The 22332-nt window shown below is 39.0% G+C and overlaps 1 protein-coding gene across 2 annotated transcripts in view; it reads right to left on the bottom strand.

The window, feature by feature from the left end:
• The window catches only part of LOC149191584 (1,4-alpha-glucan-branching enzyme 2-2, chloroplastic/amyloplastic-like), a 425710-nt gene that overhangs the window by 44895 nt on the left and 358483 nt on the right, over positions 1-22332 (bottom strand). For both annotated transcript variants that reach the window (XM_089404340.1, XM_089404341.1), the window contains exon 21: positions 12427-12582. In XM_089404340.1, coding sequence (XP_089260466.1) covers positions 12427-12582 — 156 coding nt within the window. The remainder of the gene's footprint in view (positions 1-12426; positions 12583-22332) is intronic.

The raw sequence follows: 22332 nt of genomic DNA, 5'->3' as shown, positions 1-22332 counted from the left end.
TGCACCTTCTGCCTGCTGGAATCGCTTCCTTGAACAAATCGAACTTTCCTACCACCTGCAACTAAAAAATCGAACCCTGCCCAACAATTCACACTGCTAGATTAGGCACTGCGCAACCACATAAAATCTCGTCCCACTGCTCCCTCTGAACAATGAAATTTTCCTTCTTTGTCTCTGAGCTTCCTATTTGTCAAATATGTTCTGATGCCATGTGAAAATTTCTTTAAATATAGCAACTAGAAATAATTCTTCTAACTGAAAAGTTTCCTGTCTGTTAAATATGCTCTGATGCCATGTGAAAATTTCTTGAAATATAGCAACTAGAAATAATTCTTCTAACTGAAAAGTTAATTATGCAGTTTATTTTATTTACAACAAAATAACAAATTATTTACATTGCAATTTCTTCACCATTAAAAACACTGTGGAAGCAAAAAAAATAGGAACTAAGAAATGCTAGCACACACACATAAAAATATGACACCGTTATTTTTGGACAATTGTCCCTGGAAAAACCGAATGTGGGAAAATCGATGCAGTAGTGAGGAATTTATTATTATGCAACAACAAAAATTCTAAGTACAATAAAAATTTTGAGCAAAAATATAGGAGGGAATTTACTCTCCTCAAGCAATCTTGGCTTAGTCTGGGCTAAGAATTTGAGCCCCATAATGATCTGTGTCCACCTTTGTGCAGGCCCTGAGCAGTCCCTTGTACGCTCAACCCAAAACTCTCGTTGAATCAAATGTCTTGCCTGTCTCTATTGTTGGAAGTCTCTGGCCAAGACCACTGGAAATTTTCCCGGCCTCCGACACATGAAACGACTTGCTCCACAGCCAAATCAAATTGCCCCTCTTAAGGCTCTGTGTAGCCCTTGCGCAACCTCCTGAAGAATAATTTCGGCCTCCTCTTTTGACTCCTCCGTAAGTTGAAACTCCTCATAATATCTGTGTTGCTCCTCTGCCACCTGTTACTCCATCACTATGCAAAGAACAAAGTTCATATATGCAGCGGAATAATTCCAGAACTAAAATATGTAAGTATCCATGGTAGGACAAGTAGTAACTGTATATAAGAATTGTTGAATGTATAAAAGATGTGTGAAATGATCACAACAAGGGCTCACTTATATACCCAGGCAAGTTCTCTTTCATGAATGGTCATGTCTCTAAGACATGCCTCTTGATTACTAACTAACTAGCTATTAGTTGATTAATTATTACTTATTATTATTACACTTATATTTACATTTATTATTTTTATATGAATTATATTCATAACATTGCCACTCTTCAAAAAACTTTGTCCTCAAATTTTATTGATGAAAGGGCCAAATCTCTTTCCTTGTTTCGAATATCTTCTTGTCTCAGAACTATCATCTTCATTGATACAAGATGATATGATCCTTTGAGTGATAAACAAAATTGTCGAACTGAGAATGGATTTAACCATCATAGGTTAATCTTCTGATCATTGGAAATTTGTAATGAATTGTTATCATAGTGCTGGATTCTGCAAACTTCAGTATTCATTAGAACATAAATCTATTGCTTCCTTTCTGAATGGTTCAAATATATAGGTTGACTTAGTTGTCTACTCTTGTGATTTGGATGTCGATAAGGAGTTCTTGCGGTTTGATCTTGCCCTAATTTGTTTGAGGCGATTCCCTGATTTACTTCAAGTACTATCGTTGTTGAGTTGGTTACTGAATCATCACTTGGAATTTCCATTGTTTGAACTGCAATATCTAAATTGGTTTTAACTTCTATAGGTTTCTCTTCTTCTTGAGTTGTGATATTGACCGGATCGGTATTTATTCCTTTATCTTCAACTTGGACTAAAACGACTAGAGATTTCAATGCTTCTTCTTGAAGTTGTTCTAACTTGTCATTCAGTGACTTCTTGTCACTTTTAAGCTTCTTTATTTGCGCAAGTAGGGCTTGTTTATGATTCCTTAGATGTAAAAGCTCTTCGCTTTCTAGATTGTTGTCTTTATTCTTAGTGTCTTCCTCATCTTTTAAATTTTTGATTTGTTCTAATAACCTTTGATTAAGGGTTTTTAAGAGCAATTTTTCTTCTTCCTTCTTCAATAAATCCTCATTGAATTTATTCCTTGAACCTTCAATTTCTTGCTCTAATTTTTGCTTCTTAACCTTGGACGTCTTGATCTGTTCAAATATTTTTTTATTACGGTCCCTTGGGCGCAAAATTTCTTCATTACTTTAGGTTGGTTCTTCATGAAACTGATCTTCAAGATCCTTATATTTCTTTTCTGATGCCTCATTTTTTTGTTGAAGTTCCACGAGCTCTTCTTTTATTCTTTTAATTTGTGTATGTGGATTACCTTGATGCTCTTCGGTACTAAATAATCTTCCACGCACTACGCAACTTAATTTGCAATTTTTTTGAATATATGTATATCCAATTTTGTTTAGACAAAATGGACATCTAGTCCAAAATGTTGACTTGGTTATAGGACTCATCTTCTATTATTTCTTGAATTCCTTTCTCAATTATTCAAAAACTTACTTCTTCGATCATTTTTTTAAAATTTAACATATAGTTTTTATTGTTATCCCTTCTTATTAGTGTATTTATTGACTACAACAACCTTTCGCTTTTTCCTCTTAATCTTTTGATTGATATTCAAAACATTTTTAATATTCTTTTATTTCAATACCACGTTTATTTTAATGGAAAGTTTAAGATAAAGGTGTCACCATGTAAACGACACCACTCACACTCCTTGAGATCTCAGGTTGGGTTAAATATATGCAATTAATATTGTACCCTCTTCAACAACATCTACAAATTTGAAAAAATAGGATTTGCACCCAATAACCAGCGATAACTTCCGTCTTAGTAGAAAACTATAGAACAAGGTGTTGTTCGGCCTCCAATGGCACCAATGGCTCCAATGGCGTGCTATTGCTTCGGCGGTTGTGGTGTATAGCGGGTCAGGCAAAGTTCTTTCGAGCGGAATGGCAGGGCGTGTACGGTTGGTTGGTAGAGCGAGTAGTGACTGTTGGTTCCCGTCATCGGGGTTTCACAGATCGATTACGAAGGTTGAGAGGTCTCAGTTTGGCGGATGCGTTTAGTCACTAAGCTCTTGCGGTGATGGCAGCTGCGAGTGGCGCGGAGGTATTGACAAAGATGTGGAAGAGAGAAGGGACGATGACTTGGCCAATGGTATTGACTGCGTTGGTTGTGTGCGGTCGCTGGTGGCTTGCTATCAGGCATCTGTGGCTTGGGCAGCGATGGCTTGGACGATTTATCGGATGGCGCAAGGCATATGTATATTATTATTATTATTTTTTCTTATAAGATTTGTTTTAATTTGTTTGTTGTTTACCGACTCTTTTGTTTTTTAAAAAAAAATTCTAATAATTTTCTTTTTACCTTTAACTTCCTATAAATTATTTTTATTTTCTTTTGTATAATAATATTTTTTTCTTTTTATCTTTACCCTTTTTATTTTATTTTATATTCTTTTTTTAATTTTGAATTTTGATTTTTTTTAATAAATTTATTATTATTATTATTATTAATTTTTTTTATATTTTTAATTTTTTATAATTTATTTTCAATGGCCAAGGGCCTGACGATGAATTCCACAGAACAGAAAACCTCCAAGTATATAGTGAAACACTTAATCGCGAGGACAACTACGTTGACGAAGACTTTAATGGCCAATGGTCGAAATCAAAGAACGTGGCTCTGATACCAATGTAACGAACAAAGTTCGTATACATATCGGAACAATTCAAAAAAACTGAAATATGTAAGTATCCATTGTAGGACAAGAAGTAATTGTATATAATAATTGTTGAATATATAAAAAGATGTGTGAAATGATTACAATGAGGGCCCGCTTATATACCTAGGTAGGTGCCCTTTCGTGAATGGTAATGTCCCTAAGACATGCCTCTTGATTACTAAATAACTAACTATTAGTTAATTAATTATTATTATTATATTTATATTTACATTTATTATTTTTATATGAATTATAATCATAACACACTGACTCGAACTCTCTGCTGAATCACCTGCCACTAGGAAATCGAACTGCCATGATCACCGAGTATCTGCAACTTGTGTGTTCTCAATCTACCCATCGACCTCTACTTTTGGGACTCCAACGACCAAGGTTAAAAATTAATCGATGGTTGTGATCATCTCCACGTTGATTTGTGTGAGTTTTTAAAGAATTCCCACCTTTCTCAATTGATTACTATTAATTAACCAGTTTTCCTAAGTTGAGAAAAATTTAAATGATGGTCAAGTAATTTAATTGAGCTATCTCTAGACGGAACTTGCATAAATGATTTCTGAGTTTTGGAGAACTCCTGTGTTTTAGCCTCTCCACAAAGTTTCGAGACTAGAACACCATCCGATGCTACAAAAAGTAACAAGGAGGGCTCCAATAACAATGATAAAGGGGGTGGCCCCTTAATCTCCAAGAAAACAACTTGTGGTGCTCCCAAGTCGCTGTGGGGGCACAAAGAAAGGCCTCATAGGCCTCCAACTGAATCAAGAAAGCTTCTGCTCCATTTATAAGGGTTGGAACAATGATGCAAGCCCTCCCCTATCTCCCTAGGTGAGACAAAACCCCATCAAGGCCCTGGATCAATTGTTGAGTGTGTGGTGAAAGTGTGTAGTCGGCTAGGCAATGTGGTCCAAGTGCATCATCATCATCGAATAACTAGGACACAAGCAAGCAATAGGTGGTGTTGAAGGATCCCATGGTGTAGCTATCTACTATCTGTCATGTAGCTATTTCTTTTCTAGGGTTCTCCAATTGCGTTGAAAAAGAACATGTCTCAAGCAAAAGTATTTATTATTGTTGTGACATTGGTAATCTTCCTAAGGCCCCCTAGGGATGCACTTTGTTAAAGGACTTTAACATTTGAAGTGCAAATTTCAGAGGTAACAAACTGGTACCTTCATTGAAAGAAAAGTGCAATTCTTGACATCGTTTGGCTATAATGATATGATGAGGGCATTTTTTTGATGATTTCTTTCTCATCTAACAAATCCATGAAGGGTTGAGGCCCTATTACAAATTTTTTTGAAGTGGGATGTTGTTTGTATAAGTAAATAATCTAGCAGAGTTTGAAGGCATTTGAAAACTCACCTGGGGACTCCAGTGATATGAAAAGGATGTATGATGGTAATGTGTTTCGAAATTCATATTAGATTTTCCATTTTAAATATTTGGAAATGAATAAATATGGCATCATTCCAAGCAAAGTTGGACACCCAAGCATTTAGTAGATTAGATTTCTCAGGTATCTTAATATTACCTGAATGGGCCTCTTGATCTAGAATGGATGAGCACATTGCGAAGTTCCATAGGCATAATAATTCAGCTACACTACATGTTATGTCTTTCATTGAACTTATTTGAAATCCCAATGTTGTCCATGAGGATGTCACAGTGAAAATGTTTGTACTTACCTTGGAAAATGAAGCAAATACATGGTTTGAAATTTGTAGTCAATGACAAATATCTTCATTTGTAGGTTTAATCAAAGCATTTCTCAAATAGTGGAACATAGCTATGAAGAAGAAAAAGAAGTTGAAGATTTAGTTAATAAGCTTAATACATGTGATGCTTACCATGAATAAGAAAGGGAGACATTGGAAATAATTCTTCCATATCAAGTGACACCTCAGATGCTCTCTTCCCTGAATCAATGATAAATATGAGGCATCGAAGTCCTTTGCTGAGTTTATTGTAGAAAAATATGGTGAGCTGGACCAGGAGCCATATTACGACTCAAACTAGCAGGGGACCTAAAAGGGGTTCCTAAATGGGCAACTGTTACGTTAAGGGCAACGGTGGAGGCTTAGCCCACTGTCACCACAGCTAAGTCTCCCTGCTTTTTATGGACTTTCACCGATGGGAGGAGCCCCAGTAGTGTAGGGATCACCTGTAAAGGATATGTCAATGGATAGGTGAGAAGTGACCCTAGAAACCCTGTCCCAAGGAAGTAGTGAAGAATGGAACCTGCTTGCTCTTTAAGCAAGAGACTTGGTCCACCGGGGGTAAGGGGTGAGGATTGGAGGGTTGAGGGAGAAGGAATAGGCTTACAGACGAGGTTCTCAATCCTTATAATCCTTGGGAAACTTGGATTCCCAAATGGTCCTTCACAAATAATTTTTATTGAGAAGTGGGACCACACAGGGCCAAGTGGACCCAACCCAGGTTCGAGGATGGAATGTAGCAACCAATGATGTTTCGATCCTGGACAAGGTGAAGGGAAAGGACCAAACACGAATATTTACCTCAAAAGGTTGAATTGATCCTGTTGAGGTCTAGCCTTGGGGATGCCTAGGCAAAATTCGATCCTAGAGCTAGGGCTTGGGATCCCCATAGATTCCACCATTAGAATTGCCTCAGATTTGGAGGAGAGGGATGGGACCCACCAGCAGTAGCCTGTAGGAGATCAAGGACTTTCCTTGGGTCAATTCCCGAAAAATTGATGCCCTAGGTGACCTTTGAGGGCTAGACTTGGGAAAAGTGATAAAAGGTGAAAAAGGTGAAGGGGATGACCACCTTTTTTTAGGGATCAGTGCCTAATTCACTTGGGGATATGGAGTCAAGGATGATGATGAGTAAGAACTTGGTTTCTTGATCAAGGAGGCCCAGAAAGCTAACTTCATCTAATGTTGAGAGAAAGAAAAGAAAAGTGACCTTCAAGCATTTATACTTCAAAGAAAATGATGCAAGCTTATTGAGACAAATAATCTCTAGGACATTTCATTCATATAACATTGGCCCATACATTAAATTAGCTAAAACATGCTCAATTCCACATTTCAATCATGCAACAACTAGCCCTAATTTTAGCAGTATGCAGCAACAAGAATAGTAACATCAAAATTCGCTTACAACATTGTAGAGTTACCCAACAAGCATTTCGTTTACAAGACAAAGCTCCAAGACAATATAAATAGCCCAAATCCATATGTCAAAATTCATCCATCTCCAAAAAATATCCTCCAACGAAAAAATGTGAAGTTTTCTATGATTAGAGAGATCCCAAGTCAAGTGATGATCCAAATGAATGTATCTAACATCAATATACAGCCTCCTAGGGAGTTCGATGTTGATTTGGGGTAGCATCGAATGTGCTCTAGCCACGAAAATTGGTGGAGAGGCTAAAGCACATGAGATCTCCATGACCCATAAATGGTTTGGGTAGAATATACCCAGTTTGGAAAATATTAAAATAATTAATATTTTTAATAGAGTCCCTAAGTCTAAACTTAGGGAAAATAAAATATTAATGTGAATTAATATAAAACTGAGTTAGAATGATCCAAAAGTCATGGATCAAGCCAGATGTAATCTTAGCCGTTGATTAGGGACTTAATCTTGGCTGTTGATGGACCAACGAGAAAAGTATAAGAAGAGGCTTGAGGGTCAGTTGCAGAACCCACTGAGGGAGACCAATCAATTTGATTTCTGGAGCGGGGTTAGCTGAGAAATTCGAACTAGTGGTATGGAGAGCAGCAGGAGGCAACAAGTTCGGAGTAGAGAGTCAGGATCAGCAACAGAATACTAGCGTAGAGGTAGGAGAGGCAGATGCAGGGCCTTTCAGGCAAACGTTGAGGCAGCAGGAGACTGCGCAGTCAATAAAGGGCCTGCGTGGGTGACACAGAGAGGCCCAGGGCTGACGCAGACAACCAGGGGATGACGCAAAGTGTCTGGGAGCTACGCAGAGGTCAGCCAAGTTGACGCTGGGACTGGGAGAAGTGCTGGAGAATTTCTCTCTCTGTTGGGTAAGCTAGTTTTGCACCCAGTTGTACTGAAGAATTGTTGAATAATAAAATCCTCCCTTGCTGCACCGGTTTTCCCACATTGGTTTTTTTTGGGGACTGTTGTCCAAATTATTTGTGTCAATGTGTTTACTCTAGTGCATGTGTTTGTTTCTGAATTATGGTGTGATATTTGCAGTAGAATTTATTTTAATGTTTATTGAAGGAATTTCATAAATAACTTATTGAAATAAGTAGGCAAAGTAAATCAAATGTTGTAGTGATAGAATTTTCACATTCGAATTAGCCTATGGGCCTACATTAGCCCCTAATGATAAAATAATGTGCAAATAAAACCCCTATTGGTGAGAAGCCCACCAAACTAGCTCACAAGTGTAAAAATAAGCCTCACAAGGGGCCAAATAATAATATGTACATGTCATGGGGTGCTCCAAAGGCCTAATAATGTCCTGAAGTGCCATACTGAGGAATAAGTTCCTCGGAATATGATGGGCAAGGGGGTGGCCCCTTGTTCTCCAAGTAGTAAATGTGTAGTGCTCCCACTGGGTCTGAGGGCACATAAATGACCCCATGGGTCTCCATACAACTCGAAGATGCCCGTAGATCCTCTGAAAGTGGTGGAATGAATGTTGCCATGACATCATACAAGTCTTGGGACACCTGCCAAGATTGTGGGGCTCTTGTGGGGGCCTGTTGGGCATAATGTACCAAGCATATCACCAACATCCCAAAAGTGGATCGCTAGTAGTCTTTGAGCATCGACAAAGATCCGTTGAGTGTTGTCTGTTGCCGTGGAGGCCAATGACTCTCTGTGCACACCCTATATGTGCCAATGTAGTCCTCTAGGGGTTAGGATCTCGTATAGGGAGACCAAAACCAAATGGAGACCACCTGTAATCCCACATAAGATGTAATGCATCCCCTAGGCTTCCAGTACAACTAGTCATTAAAATAATCGGGTAAAAGAGTTTACAAATCATGGATAACAAAGTGGGCACTTCATAATGGCATGCCCTTCCGTAGTGGCCTTTGGCATGTGCTAGTGTCTCCAAGCTCCAAAGGGGGTTAACCAAGTACCTTATTAAGAAGTTTCAGCCCTTAAAGGGGATAGTATGTCCAAGGTACATCCCTCTAATGGGGGTGGCAAGTGATAAATAAGTGGAATGGAATAGGGAATGAGAGGGGCAACCCTAGGCCACACATTGGGGCATAGGGGTAGTTGGATAAGGGGAAGCCCACGTTTAGGTATGTAATCTGTAGGAGGGAGAATCGTGGTACACGAGGTGCCCCGACCTTGATTTTTCCACCCTTCTTTATATGCCTTTTGCTTTTATGAATATTCTTTCATTCACTGCTCGGGGCTCAAAGGACAAGAGCATGATGTGTAAGATATAGCAGTGATTACCCTTTTAAGATAAGGTGGTTCATTTCCCTCCAGGGGTTGGGACAATCATAGGTTCTTGAATGATAAAGGAGGCTCATCTAGGGCCTATGGAACTAGGGCGATGGCCATGAATTGCGGGAGAGCTACTGCATTGGCTTTTTCCCATGTGCTGATTCTTTTTGTCTCGACCATCTTTTGCATTTTGTGGTACAATTTCCTGTTAAATGTGGCCAATTATGCTCTTTTCTTTTTCTTTTAGCTGCTTGAACCTTCAAGGCATCATTCCAGGCCTAACCCACGGTGGGGGCAAGGGGATAGAGAGGCTGGCCCTATGTGAACCCAGAATGGAAATGTGAACCCAGGTGGGAGAAATGACGAATGGGGTTACAGTGAGTGGAAAGGGAGTAATATATACGTTTAAAGAATGGGACCATGCACCCAAAATCGGGGTTTCCCAAGTCGTACCACCCTAGAACTAAATGCTCAATAAAGGAGATCCCACGAGACTAAGATCCAAGGGTAACATCCAAAAGAGGTCGAGGGGACAAGAGCACAAACTAAGCCCACTCTTTCCGCCAAATCCCCCCATCAATCCACACCCAAAAGTATCCCTGATAAGTAAACCCAATACTCAATTACCAAATGACAAGACATACCTTTAGATTCGGGAGGCCCACCTTCAAACATACGATCAATACAGGTGGGTGAGGGACCACATGGCTGGCTCATGTGGAAGAGAAATGGCACAATGAGCTAGTAGGAGGCATCAAAGGGTTGTTGGTTGTTGGCTGTTGGCTAAGGCTCATCATGGAGAAAAACTTCCCCTAGGGATATCACCCACAAAGTGGTGTGTAACAAGCCACTTGTAAATGATATTACAAATCAAGGTGAAGAGAAGTGTGATGAAGTTCTTGAAGCCTTTGTTGTGGTGCCTCATGAATAAAAACTTGATGGTGAACCCTGCAATGGATACGATGTACTCCATCTTCTGCCCAAAGAAGCATGTATAGGTACTAGCACATACTTGATGAAGATATTCCAGCAGCCATCATGAGTTATAAGGTGGACAAGGGTTTGGCAAGTTATGGTAAATTTACTTTCAAATTTATAAACAAGATGTTTTTGAAGAGTTGAAAATGATAGATCTTGAATAAAAGCCATTTGAATATGAAGAAATTTCAGGTGCTTCTATTGTCTCATTTGATAAAGAACATGGCTGCCATGATCATGTTGATATCAGCTTTCTTTTTTTCATTGAAAGGCATGAATGGGACACACATTTCTTTGCAATCGATAGAGATCCCATTTGCAATATTGATAGTTAAAGCTTGATGACTGAAGGAACCTATACACACTTTCCATTTCAAATCATCCACAAGGATAATTTCATTATGCAACCAGAGGATGATTCAGATTTTATTTACCTGGATTTTGGACAGCCAATGGATGTTGAGATATGTGGTTCATTTGCTTCTATTTTTGATAATCCACACACACACACACCTTTTCAGCAGGGAAGCAAATTTGTTATGCCATGAGGTGAATGATCATCATGAGTTATTTATGCATGAAGAAGAATTCCAGCCAATGACACTTCAAACCAGCACTCATGCAAAGTGTGTAAAATCAGGGCAGGAGTGTACTTTTGTGGCAGCCACATGTATGGACCATCAGCAATAGACATGTGTTGACATGTGGTATTTTTTAGTCATTGAAAATGGGGTGCCAAACCCTAAACTCAGATCTGATTTTTCTAGGCATGCAACACATAGGGTTGATGGATGGCTGTGAAGAAGGCTGATTTGTTGCGTATTTTTCTTGGAGCTGCCCACTCATTTCTTGTTGCTTAATGTAGTACCAGAGGATTTTATAGCAGCAAAGTTGCAGGATTGTTAGAAGATGAAAATCAACCTTTGGGGAAGTCATTTGCATTGCAAATGACAGTTTATGATTTGGTAGTGTCCTATCCTATTCACATTCAGGAGGTGCTACTTATTTTAGCCTATCCAGAAATAGACAGACTATGCATGTAGCAGAACAAATCAAGCGGTGTGTTCTTGATTTTGTATTTCATTGGGACTTCATCATATTTTTCAGCCTTAAAGTGATAGACATTACAGCCTATCTTTGGAAGATGTTGGATATGTGGTTTTGGTTATTTAGGTTGCATAAACCTCACCTTCTCAAAAGAAGTTTGAAGGGTAGAAGTGTAAATGATGATGAGAGATTCGAAGATGAAGTGGGCCCCTTATGGTTTTCTCCAGAATATCTGAGGCAAAGGTGCACAATGATAATAATTTACATTGCAGTGCTCGACTCTGAATGGGCAATTAAAGATATTTTTGTGGGTATGGTCAGCATTATAAGAGGAAGATTGGACTCACTCAGAAAGGATGATTAGGCAATCTCTTAAGGTGGTAAATAAATAATCAGTGGAGAGCCTTCACTGTCAGATAGGAGAGAGACATTTGTTGATGAGCCTGCAGTTGGTGGAAGATCATATGGTGATCCACATAATTATAAATTTATAACAAAGTATCTGCTACACAAACATTGGGTGAGAAAGGTGAAGGGCTTATGCAGTCAAAGGCATGAAATAGTAAATACAGCAAGTGAAGCAGGTCTTACCAGCCACGTTGTTTTGTCTGATATCATGCATATGAAAATAATATATTTGATCTTTATCAATGTGAAGCCATCGCAAAATCATATACATGGTCTCTGAAGATATTTTTTGAAAGAGATGGTAATGAAAACTATAGCTGTAATCCTCCGTTTGATACAAGCAAAGAGTTGTCTGGTAGTCAATCTTTACAAAGGGCCAAGGATCAGATAATTTCAAGTCATTATATGTCAAACAGTAGTAGATCTAGAAATGGTAGGAACTAATAGAGCATGCAATCTCTTACGTTGGTCCATTTTCATTTTTGTTAAGTCAAACAAGGTCAAATTCAGAATATCAGCCCTACTCAAGTTGATTAAAATGTAGACCCGTTTACATTTTAACATTACAAATATTCCTTTTACCTACCCAAAAGAATTGATGAGATTTAAAGATCTGAGAGAGCACTAGAAGAAATACTGTATAAGTTAGATTTTCGTATGCTGTGAAAACTACTTTCTTTTCCATATCCAAGAAAATGCATAATAAATGGAGAAGAAAATATAACAATTAAAATTTCCAGTTGGACAGATACTGTGGAGACAAATAGATATTCTACCTTATGAAAATAAACTGTTATTAAAATACTCACCTTGTACTTTCCAGGCTTCAGACAGCCAACTCTGTAATCTGTAAAACTTTTCTGCCAGTGGAAGTTGAAAACAAACACCAGGTTTGCCCTCTCAAACACAATTACCTTATCACCCTCATCTTTCCGTGAAACATATTGGTGTCCCGAAGTCATAAACTGATAAAAAAACAGAGAATGTGAGTGATTTTAAATTTTAATGCTATAGAGTTTCCTCACTAACTCTAATGTTGCTCAGCTTTATAGCAATAATTTTGAATCCCAAATGATTGAAGACGAAATGAGCATAAAAATCAATCTGTGTTCCTAAAGATGATAAATTACATGAAATGTTTTGGACAAATACTTAAAAATTTGGAAACCCAGAAAAAGGTAAAATTAAAATGTAAATGACAATTCTGAAGGAAATAATTGCGAAACATATCAATTGAAAACAAGTCCAGAGATTCTTTTTGCAATGTTGACAATCACTCTCAATTTTTATAATCTCAACATCAAATGTGTCATATGATATGGCTCATGGAAAAGAATTGGGGATAAAAAATATAAGCACTAGGACTACAGTGACAAGAAATATGGCACAAACATTCAAAGAGAACCCTTTTTGATATCTTTCCAAATAAAGGGAAGAAATGACAGGGTGTTTAAAGAATCGAAACATGTAATTACACATCATACACTGAAACAATAAATCAACAAGCCAACCATGTCTAAATTATTATCATGGTATCACCTGGATTCTGAGCACATCCACTGAATGGAGCAACAAATGAACATTTGCTTCCCAATATCTATGATGTTTACATTCCATGGATACAATGTCAAAGTTATCACCTCCAAAATGCACAAAAGATAAGTCCAATCACCAAGCAAAAATCCTAGGGCAACTTGGGGACATCACCCATGTCACCTTGATAGTTGTCCTCCTCACTTGAGGCTGGCTTTCCTCCAGCACAAGGGGGGATTCTCTGATAAGACTACAAATATGTCCTTGAAAAGCTTGATATAAAAAATAGAATTGTAGAATAAAGATGCTTTTAGAATTTAGATGATAAATGGCCAGTGGGCTATCAAAACCAATGCCTATCCATTGGGTGATAATTCATGATCAAAGAGCATGATGGAGAAGACGTAGTTCAAACTTAAAACATGCATTGATATGCTACAATTAGTCCAAAAAGAATTGCAAACTGTACAAGTAAATGTCTCTTCTTATGTAAGATGTACCATCATGACCACAAAATTACAGCCAAAATATTACGTGCAACCATGAACAACAGAGAAATCACCACATATGAAACCATAGATGAAGTAGATTTGTATGGCAGTGTTCCAACTGAATATCAGCCAACAACATATCATATCTTCAGATCTAATTTCACCATGAGATCAAGGAGCTATAACACACCAAACTTTATCTACATTCTTAGTTACAAAAGGCTTCAAAAATTGAATGAAAAGCTATAATCAGAACATTCCAGAAGCAAAATTCTTCAATTATCTAATGTTATATCAAGAGTTAGGGAGGATTTTACATCAGCCCTGACGTCTTCTCATTGGAGCAGTAATAACCTTCTACAAAGACTATTTCAGCAACAAAATGCAATGACAATCTTTGTAAAACCCTAGTAATCCATGCAAGAGAAAAAAAGAATGACATTGAGCTTGACCCTTAACATATTCCTCCCAAAAGATCTTCAACTAAGTCTCCTTCAAGCTGGATGTTCGTAATTAAGGGTGGAAAGATGCATGAAATAAGGCTTGATTTGGCCTTTGTTGCCACATGTGTCACCTTCCTAGCTTGGGTTCTCTCCAAGAATGACCATCTAGTAGCTTATTCTTCTCAAAGTAGTAATAGAAATCAAGAAAAGGTGGAGTGCTCCAGTAGAAATGGTGAAATTCAACTAGGGTTTTAACATAGCAAATTTGAAATCATCATAACTCCCTATTATGACCACAATCTAGAAATGCCTTAGTCACTCTCCATCTACTACCATTGTTCTAGCGATAATTTGGGCACTCTGTGAAAAGATATTTACACTTCTTCGAAAAAGAGACGTAATGGAGTTGTTCTATGTTGGAACTAAATTCCAGTTTTCTTTAAAATTTAACTGTAAAACACAACTTAGTGCACAATGTAATATATAAATTATTCAAATACTTCGATGATGTTAACATTGCCTTGGGTGGTTCACCTTTATAGGCATTGACAGGGCACAAGGACTAAAAATTATGGCTTTTGACATTTGTGCCCTTTCTTTAATTATTGATTATTAATATCTATGATTTTAACATATTTATTTAATTAATACTAATCTATGAATATTTATTGATAACATTGCCCTACACTTAAAAATTGCTTTGTCCTCAAAGTAAAGGTAACGAGGGATATTGTTGTCAGTTCTTCTCAATTTCCCATGAAGAATCTTCTTCTGGAAGTTTTTTCCACTTGATCAGGTATTCTCTAATAGTTTTGGAACGTAGTACCTTCTCTTTAGTTGCAAGGATACCTTCAAGTTCTAAGACAATCTTTCCTTCTTCATCGACTTCAGGAATCTCAGTTTGAGCTGATTGGTTTTGACCTAGCACCTTTTTTTTGACACGAAACAAGGAGTATGTTGTAAACTCGACAATTTTCTGGTAGTTTCAACTCATAAGATACATCATTGATTTTCTTGATTATCTGGAATGGCCCATAGAATTTCGGAGCTAACTTGTTTTTTCCTTGTTGTTTTAAGGATAATTGTTTGTAAGGTTGTAGTCTTACGAAGACCAATCCCCTTCTTCGAACTTGCTTTCTGAACGATGCTGGTCAACCTGTTGCTTCATTCGATTCCTGGCAGTTGCTCGGTTTTCCTTTAGTATCTAGATAATCTTTTGAATGTCTTCCAAATGGTTTGTTACTACTTGTACCTTAGTGTCATTTAATTCAAAATCCTTCCATCTCTAAAAGAATGTTGAATGAATTAATTCAGAATGAGCAAACAGCTCAATCATAATACAGAGATATTTACAATAATAGAAACATCAGGTTTCTATGTAGAATATAGAAACACTCAGTTTCATCTAGGAAACTGCTAAAAGAATACAAATAGCAACAGCTAAATACAATGAGCATTAAATACTAAATAGGATTATTCTAATACCCTCCCTTAATGCTCAATCTATTTACCACACCAATAGACCCTCTGAATTTTACAAATTTATCAGGACCAAGAGGCTTGGTGAAAATGTCGGCGGGTTGCTCTGTTGTGGGAACATATTGTAACTGAACTGAGCCGTCTTCAACAAGCTGGCGAATGTAGTGGCAATGAGTTTCCACATGCTTTGTTCGTTCATGAAAGACTGGATTCTTGGCAAGTTTGAGCACTCCCTGATTATCACAAAACAAAGCAGTAGGCCCTGTCTGGGAAACATGCATATCTGCAAGCATACGTCGAAGCCAAACTGCCTCACAGGATGCCTTAACTGCTCCCCGATACTCTGCTTCTGTTGAGGAGAGAGCCACTGCCTGTTGCTTCTTACTAGTCCAAGTAACAGCACCGGATCCTAGATTAAACACATACCCAGCTGTAGATTTACGGTCATCAATCGAACCAGCCCAGTCAGAATCAGTGTAACCACGGAGAGTAGGTTTGGAACTTCGAGTGTATAGGAGACCATAATCAGAAGTGTCACGCACATATCGTAGCACACGCTTTGCTGCTTGCCAATGATCAGCTTTAGGAGCTGACATGAAACGGGAAATGTAGCTTACTGCAAAACTGATGTCAGGTCTGGTAGCAGTAAGGTAGATGAGACTGCCCACTAATTGCCTGAATAAAGTTTCATCCACAAGGGGGAGAGGATGACTGTGCTGAAAGTTTGAGCCCTGGTTCCATAGGAGTCGTGGCTGGTTTGCAATCCTGCATTCTGAACTTGTCCACAAGATTTCTGGCATACTTGGACTGAGAGAGAAAGATCTGATTTTCAGTCTGCCAAACTTCAACCCCCAGACAGTAATGGAGAAGTCCCAAGTCGGTCATCTCAAAAGTTCTGCATAGATCTTGTTTGATCCCATGGATCAAATGTGCATGACTGCCAGTAATGATAAGGTCATCCACATAGACAACCACAAACAAGATATCATCACCAGTATGCTTGATATACAGATTTGCATCAGATGGACTCCTCTGAAAACCCTGATCTGTCAGGTACTGATCAATTTTCATGTACCAAGCCCGAGGAGCTTGTTTCAATCCATAGATTGCTTTAGCTAACCGACACACTTTCTGTTCTTGACCAGCAACCTTGAATCCTGGAGGTTGCGTCATGTAGACTTCTTCTTGGAGATCACCATTTAGGAAAGCACTCTTTACATCCATCTGATGAACTTTCCAATTGAACTGAGCTGCGAGGGCGAGCAGAAGCCTTATGGTACTCATCTTGGCTGTAGGAGCAAAAGTCTCCTCATAGTCAATGCCTTCCTTCTGTGAGAACCCTCGAGCCACAAGACGAGCTTTATACTTGTCTATGGTTCCATCAGCTTTGTATTTCACTTTATACACCCATTTGCAACCTATGGATTTTTTGTCTGCAGGAAGATCAGAAAGTGTCCATGTGTGATTCTTCTGAAGGCTCTGGAATTCGGCTTCCATAGCCTGTTCCCACTCAGATGTACCCTTAGCCTCTGAATAGGTTTGAGGCTCAAAGGTACTGTGTAGGTTAGCCATAAGAGCAAAATTGACAGTAGACTGTTGTCTGTTCTTTTGTCTAGAAGTTCTGCCTTCAAGGAGCTCATCATCCCGGAGATCACCAATGGTTTTAGCCCACCATTTTGGCCGAAGAGTAGAAGAAGAAATAGCAGGAGTAGAGGAACCAATATCAGGAGGAGGTGGAGAAGACTCAAGAGCAATAGGAGCCGCAAGAGGAGGGTTATTTTCTGGAGGAAGCTCAGATAGAGTATTATCAAATACTGAGGCTACATTATCCCTCCCATCAGGTGGACCGACCGGAAGAAGAACACTGTGAGGCTGATCCTCAGAACCCTGTTTAGAAGAAGAAGACTGAAAGAATCCTCTGTCTTCATCAAATACTACATCCCGACTGAAGCTAAGACGACCAGTGGCTATATCTATCAGCCTATAGGCCTTGTGATGATCACTGTACCCTGTCATCATGAGTTTCTGGCTTTTGGAATCCAACTTAGATCGCTTAGCAGCTGGAATCCAAACATACGCAACTGAGCCAAATACTTTGAGATGACTGATCTTAGGCTTACGGCCAGACCAAACCTCTGCAGGAGTCTTCCCTGTAACAGCCTGAGTGGGTGATCTGTTAAGAAGATAAACAGCAGTAAATACTGCTTCAGCCCAGAATTTGTTTGGAACACTCCTGTGTTGTAGCATGGAACGAGCCATTTCAACAACCGTGCGATTGCGACGCTTGACAACACTGTTTTGCTGAGGAGTGTAAGGAGTGGTTAATTGACGTTTGATGCCATGAATATTACAGAAGTTGGCAAACGCTGAAGAACAAAATTCCCCCCCATTGTCGGTCCTAAGGGTCATGATGTTACAACCAGATTCTTTCTCCACTAATGTTTTAAACTTCTAAAAGGTACTAAGAGCATCAGATTTATTTTTTAAAAAATATACCCACATCTTTCTACTGAAATCATCTACAATAAGTAAAAAATATTTGCAAGCAGTGATAGAAGTTGTATTCATAGGACCGCAAATATCAGCATGAAGTAACTGAAGTACCTTAGATGCGCGCCAAGATTCTCCATTTTTGAATGAAGACCGATGTTGCTTTCCCGCTTGACAGGCGCTGCATACCCCCAACTGCTGAGTCTGAATATCAGGTAATCCAGACACAAGTCCCTCCCTAGAGAGCTGAGAGAGATACTGCATATTGAGATGCCCATATCGCTGATGCCATAGAGTGCTGATAGGAGAGATACGTGCTGCTAGAGCCACTTCTGGAGAGTCACCGGTGTCAAGTAGCCTGTATAAACCATGATCCTCTAGGCCAACAGCAACTGTTAAACTAGTCTCCCTGTCAATAATGGAGCACTTGTGGGTACTGAACACTACATCAAGTTGAGGAGAATTCCTCATAATCTGGCTGACAGATAGCAGATTAATTTCCATACCAGGAACATAGTATACATTCAGAAATATAAGTGTGCGCCCACCAGACTGAATTTGAACTGTACCTCTGCCAGCTACTGTGTACTTTTCACCTCCGCCAAATACCACGGAATCACTGAAAGGTGAGAAGTCAATAAACCAGTCACGCCTGTGAGAAAAATGACGTGATGCGCCAGAATCAATGTACCATGCAGAGGAAGGAACATGATCTGAAGACCTTTTAGCCATAAAGGCGTAAAAGGCAGACTCTGTCTGCTCGGAATGTTCTGCAACATTTGCAGTCTGATGTGGCCCTCCCTGTTTCCTCTGTTCAGAAGCAATCCTCTGTCGGCAATCTTTCTTCATGTGACCGAACCTGTGACAGTAATTACACTGCACACTTTTCTTCCAAGCAGGATCAAAAGGCTGAGAGGAGCCTTTCTGCTGAAAGAACTGAGAGGACTGATATTTTGCAGAAAATGCATTTTCCGAGGACACTGATGAAGCACTACTACCAAACTGTTGTTTCCACCGATCCTGCTGCAGAAGTTTGGAACATAAATCTGGAAACTTCAGATCAACATTTGTGGTGGTAATGTTGAGCATTTCAATGAAGTGTTCATAAGATTTCGGTAGACTTTTCAAAGTAATGACTACCATATCTTCCTCCTCCATGGTCCGACCAATGGCTTCGAGCTGATCTCGAATGTCTTTAATTTTGTTGAGATGTTCCTGTAAAGACATATGTTCGTCCATCATGATGGAGAACAACTGATTTTTGAGAAAAAAAGCTCTACTTTTATCAGATGTCTCATGCAGTTCTTTCAACTGTTGCTAGATTTCAGCAGCTGTCTTGCCAGAAGGGATCTGTGGTAACTGATCATCAGCGACAGAGAGCTTGAGAAGCATAACAGCCTCTCGATTTCGATCATCAAATTTATCTTGATCGGTCCCGGTTGTACCGGGACGAAGCTCTTTGCCCAAAATGAGTTGATCAAGACGCCTGTACTCAAAAATGGTCAACATTCTTTGTTTCCAAATGTTATAGTTGCTGCCATTAAAGCGTTGATTTCCTTCTAACATCAGATTGATAAGTGTGGCCATTTTCCCAAAGAAAATACAGAAGTCTGACACACAAGAAAAATGTAGCTACCTGTTTATCCTGGTGTAAATTAAAAAACAGACTTTGTCCTGCTAGAAAAAAAAAATTTACCCAGCAAAAATATCTCTCCAGTCTAAAACAATAGTAATACTGCTAGCACAAAATACAGTTTCCCACAGGAGAATGCAAGTCTACCACAAGTGTATACTGATGCAATAAACAGATGTCACAGGTATGCTTCAGGTCCTTGGAGCTGCACCATAATCCGACCGGCAATAGATAATTTCAAGTCTGAGTTTGTAATGGAGGCTGTCAGGATCACAAGAGAAAAAAAATTCCGCTGATTGGTAACACACTGCCGGCAACCAGAACCACAAATACAGCAAATACGAAGATTGAAAAATGGACCCACGTGAGCTGTCTCAGCTTCACGTTTCCGCTGATTGGTAACACACTGCCGGCAAATACAACCGATGATGATAAGGCAAAAAAAACGCAGAAAACAGGGACCCACGTGAGCCGTCAAAGCTTTTACGCCTCAGCTACACACGTATCCACGGGTTCCAAATACGGGTCTCAGCTACAAGTTCACGGTTCCAAATACGGATTCCAGATACGGGTATCAGCTACGGGTTCAAAGTTTTATGTCTCAGTTACGGGTCTCAGCTACGTCTTAGTTACGTTCCACAGGGTTTCAAAACAAAAAACCACCCGCTACGTCTCAGTTACGTTTCACGGGTTTGAAATATAACTAACCACGATGTATTTGCCAGGGTGTATCCACGGGTTTCAAACAAAGACTGTTGCCCGCAGAGCGTATTTTCAGACCACGACTCCGATTTTCAAAAAACAAATGCGTTTTGAATGAGAGAAAAAAAACACCTGGGTCACGTTTGCCGAAGAATTCCACCGTAGATACGTGCTGAGTAGCCGCCAGGCGAAGAAGAAAATAGCCGGATTCAATTCACGATTCCAAGCAAACTGGCCAGCCAAGAAAATCTCGCTCCCACGAAACAGTCACCGCCACAAAGTTAATTCCTTGGAAAAATGATCATGCAGGGGAAGAATCCATTTCTGTATCGAGATGGACGACTGTAAGCTTTTATCACAGCGAGCAAAGCCGAGGCTAAGACTCAGTGAAGGCTACCTGGCTTACAGAGGGCTCGACCTTAGAAAGGACTCAAGAGATTGAGATGCAGAGAGAATAACTGTTCAGGAAATCTCTTAACCTTGCTCTGATACCATAAAAGAATGTTGAATGAATTAATTCAGAATGAGCAAACAGCTCAATCATAATACAGAGATATTTACAATAATAGAAACATCAGGTTTCTATGTAGAATATAGAAACACTCATTTTCATCTAGGAAACTGCTAAAAGAATACAAATAGCAACAGCTAAATACAATGAGCATTAAATACTAAATAGGATTATTCTAATAATCTCGAGGGTTCATAACTATACAGTTCCTCAAAAGGGGTCATTTTGGTTGATGTATGATAGGTGGTATTACACCACCATTATGTTAGGTGCAACCATTGTGACCATCTGCTTTTCTTATCAGATATCAAGCATCGTAGATAACACTTATTTACTATTTTTGTTTGTCCATCTATTTGCGGATGGTAGGATAAACTCATGTTAAGGGTTATGCCATCTTGTTTGCAAAACTCCTTCCAGAAATTCCCCTTAAATCTTACATCTCTATCACTAATGATGACTTTAGGTAGACCATTTAGCTTGTAGATATCCCTGCAATTTGCTTGGTTGTGTCCATTTTCTTGACTGCAATAAAATGTGCATATTTAGTGAGTCTATCTACTACTACGAATATCTTATCCTTACCATCACACATGGGTAAACCATCGATGAAATCCATTGAATTTTTTTCCCATTTTTGATTTAGAACATTTAAGGGGTGTAACAATCCAAGAGTTGAGATGTTTTCACTTTTACTTCTTTGACAAATGTAACATTCGGCGACATATTTCTGAATCTCTTTGCTCATTCCCTTCCAGTAGAATCATTGGTGTGCATTATAGTATGTCTTAAAGAAGCCAACGTGCCCAGCTGCAGCGAAATTGTGTGATTCCTTTAGACCTTTAATTTTAAACTTTGATGAAGGACTTCAATAAATTCTACCCTTATAACATAGTAGGTCATTCTTCCATTCAAAAATAGGGTGTTCGGTGATGTTTTCAGTTATCAAGCAAGAATCTGGTTCCTTAGCATAATCAGCTTGGATCTCATCCAACCAATTAGGAACCACTACCAAAGCGGTAAATGTTGTGGTGTCTTCATCTTTACATGAAAGAGCGCCCACAACCACATTGTCCTTTCCCCTTTTGTGCAAAATCTCCATGTCGAATGCTCCAAGTTTTTCTATCCACTTTTGTTGTTTTGTAGATAATGTTTTCTGCTGTAACAGGAATTGAAGATTATTATGATCGGTGCGGATTGAAAACTTGCTCCCTAATAAGCATTGACGCCACTTGCTTAGTGCATGAACAATGGCCAACATTTCCTTGTGGTAGGTATACTTCAAGCTTTCCCTTTTATTAAGTTCTCGACTTTCGTAAGCTATGGGGCGATCGTCTTGCATTAGCACTACACCAATCCCAAACCATGACGCATCACACTCTACCACAAAAGGTTTGGAGAAATCAAGGGTTTCCAGAACCGGAGTAGATGAC

The sequence above is a fragment of the Pinus tabuliformis genome, chromosome 2_2 (assembly GCF_031772625.1).
Source record: "Pinus tabuliformis cultivar Carrire ecotype Pingquan chromosome 2_2, CPIR1, whole genome shotgun sequence".
Taxonomy (NCBI): domain Eukaryota; kingdom Viridiplantae; phylum Streptophyta; class Pinopsida; order Pinales; family Pinaceae; genus Pinus; species Pinus tabuliformis.
The sequence above is the reverse complement of the archived record's forward strand: the minus strand, read 5'-3'. Positions and strand labels throughout refer to the sequence as shown.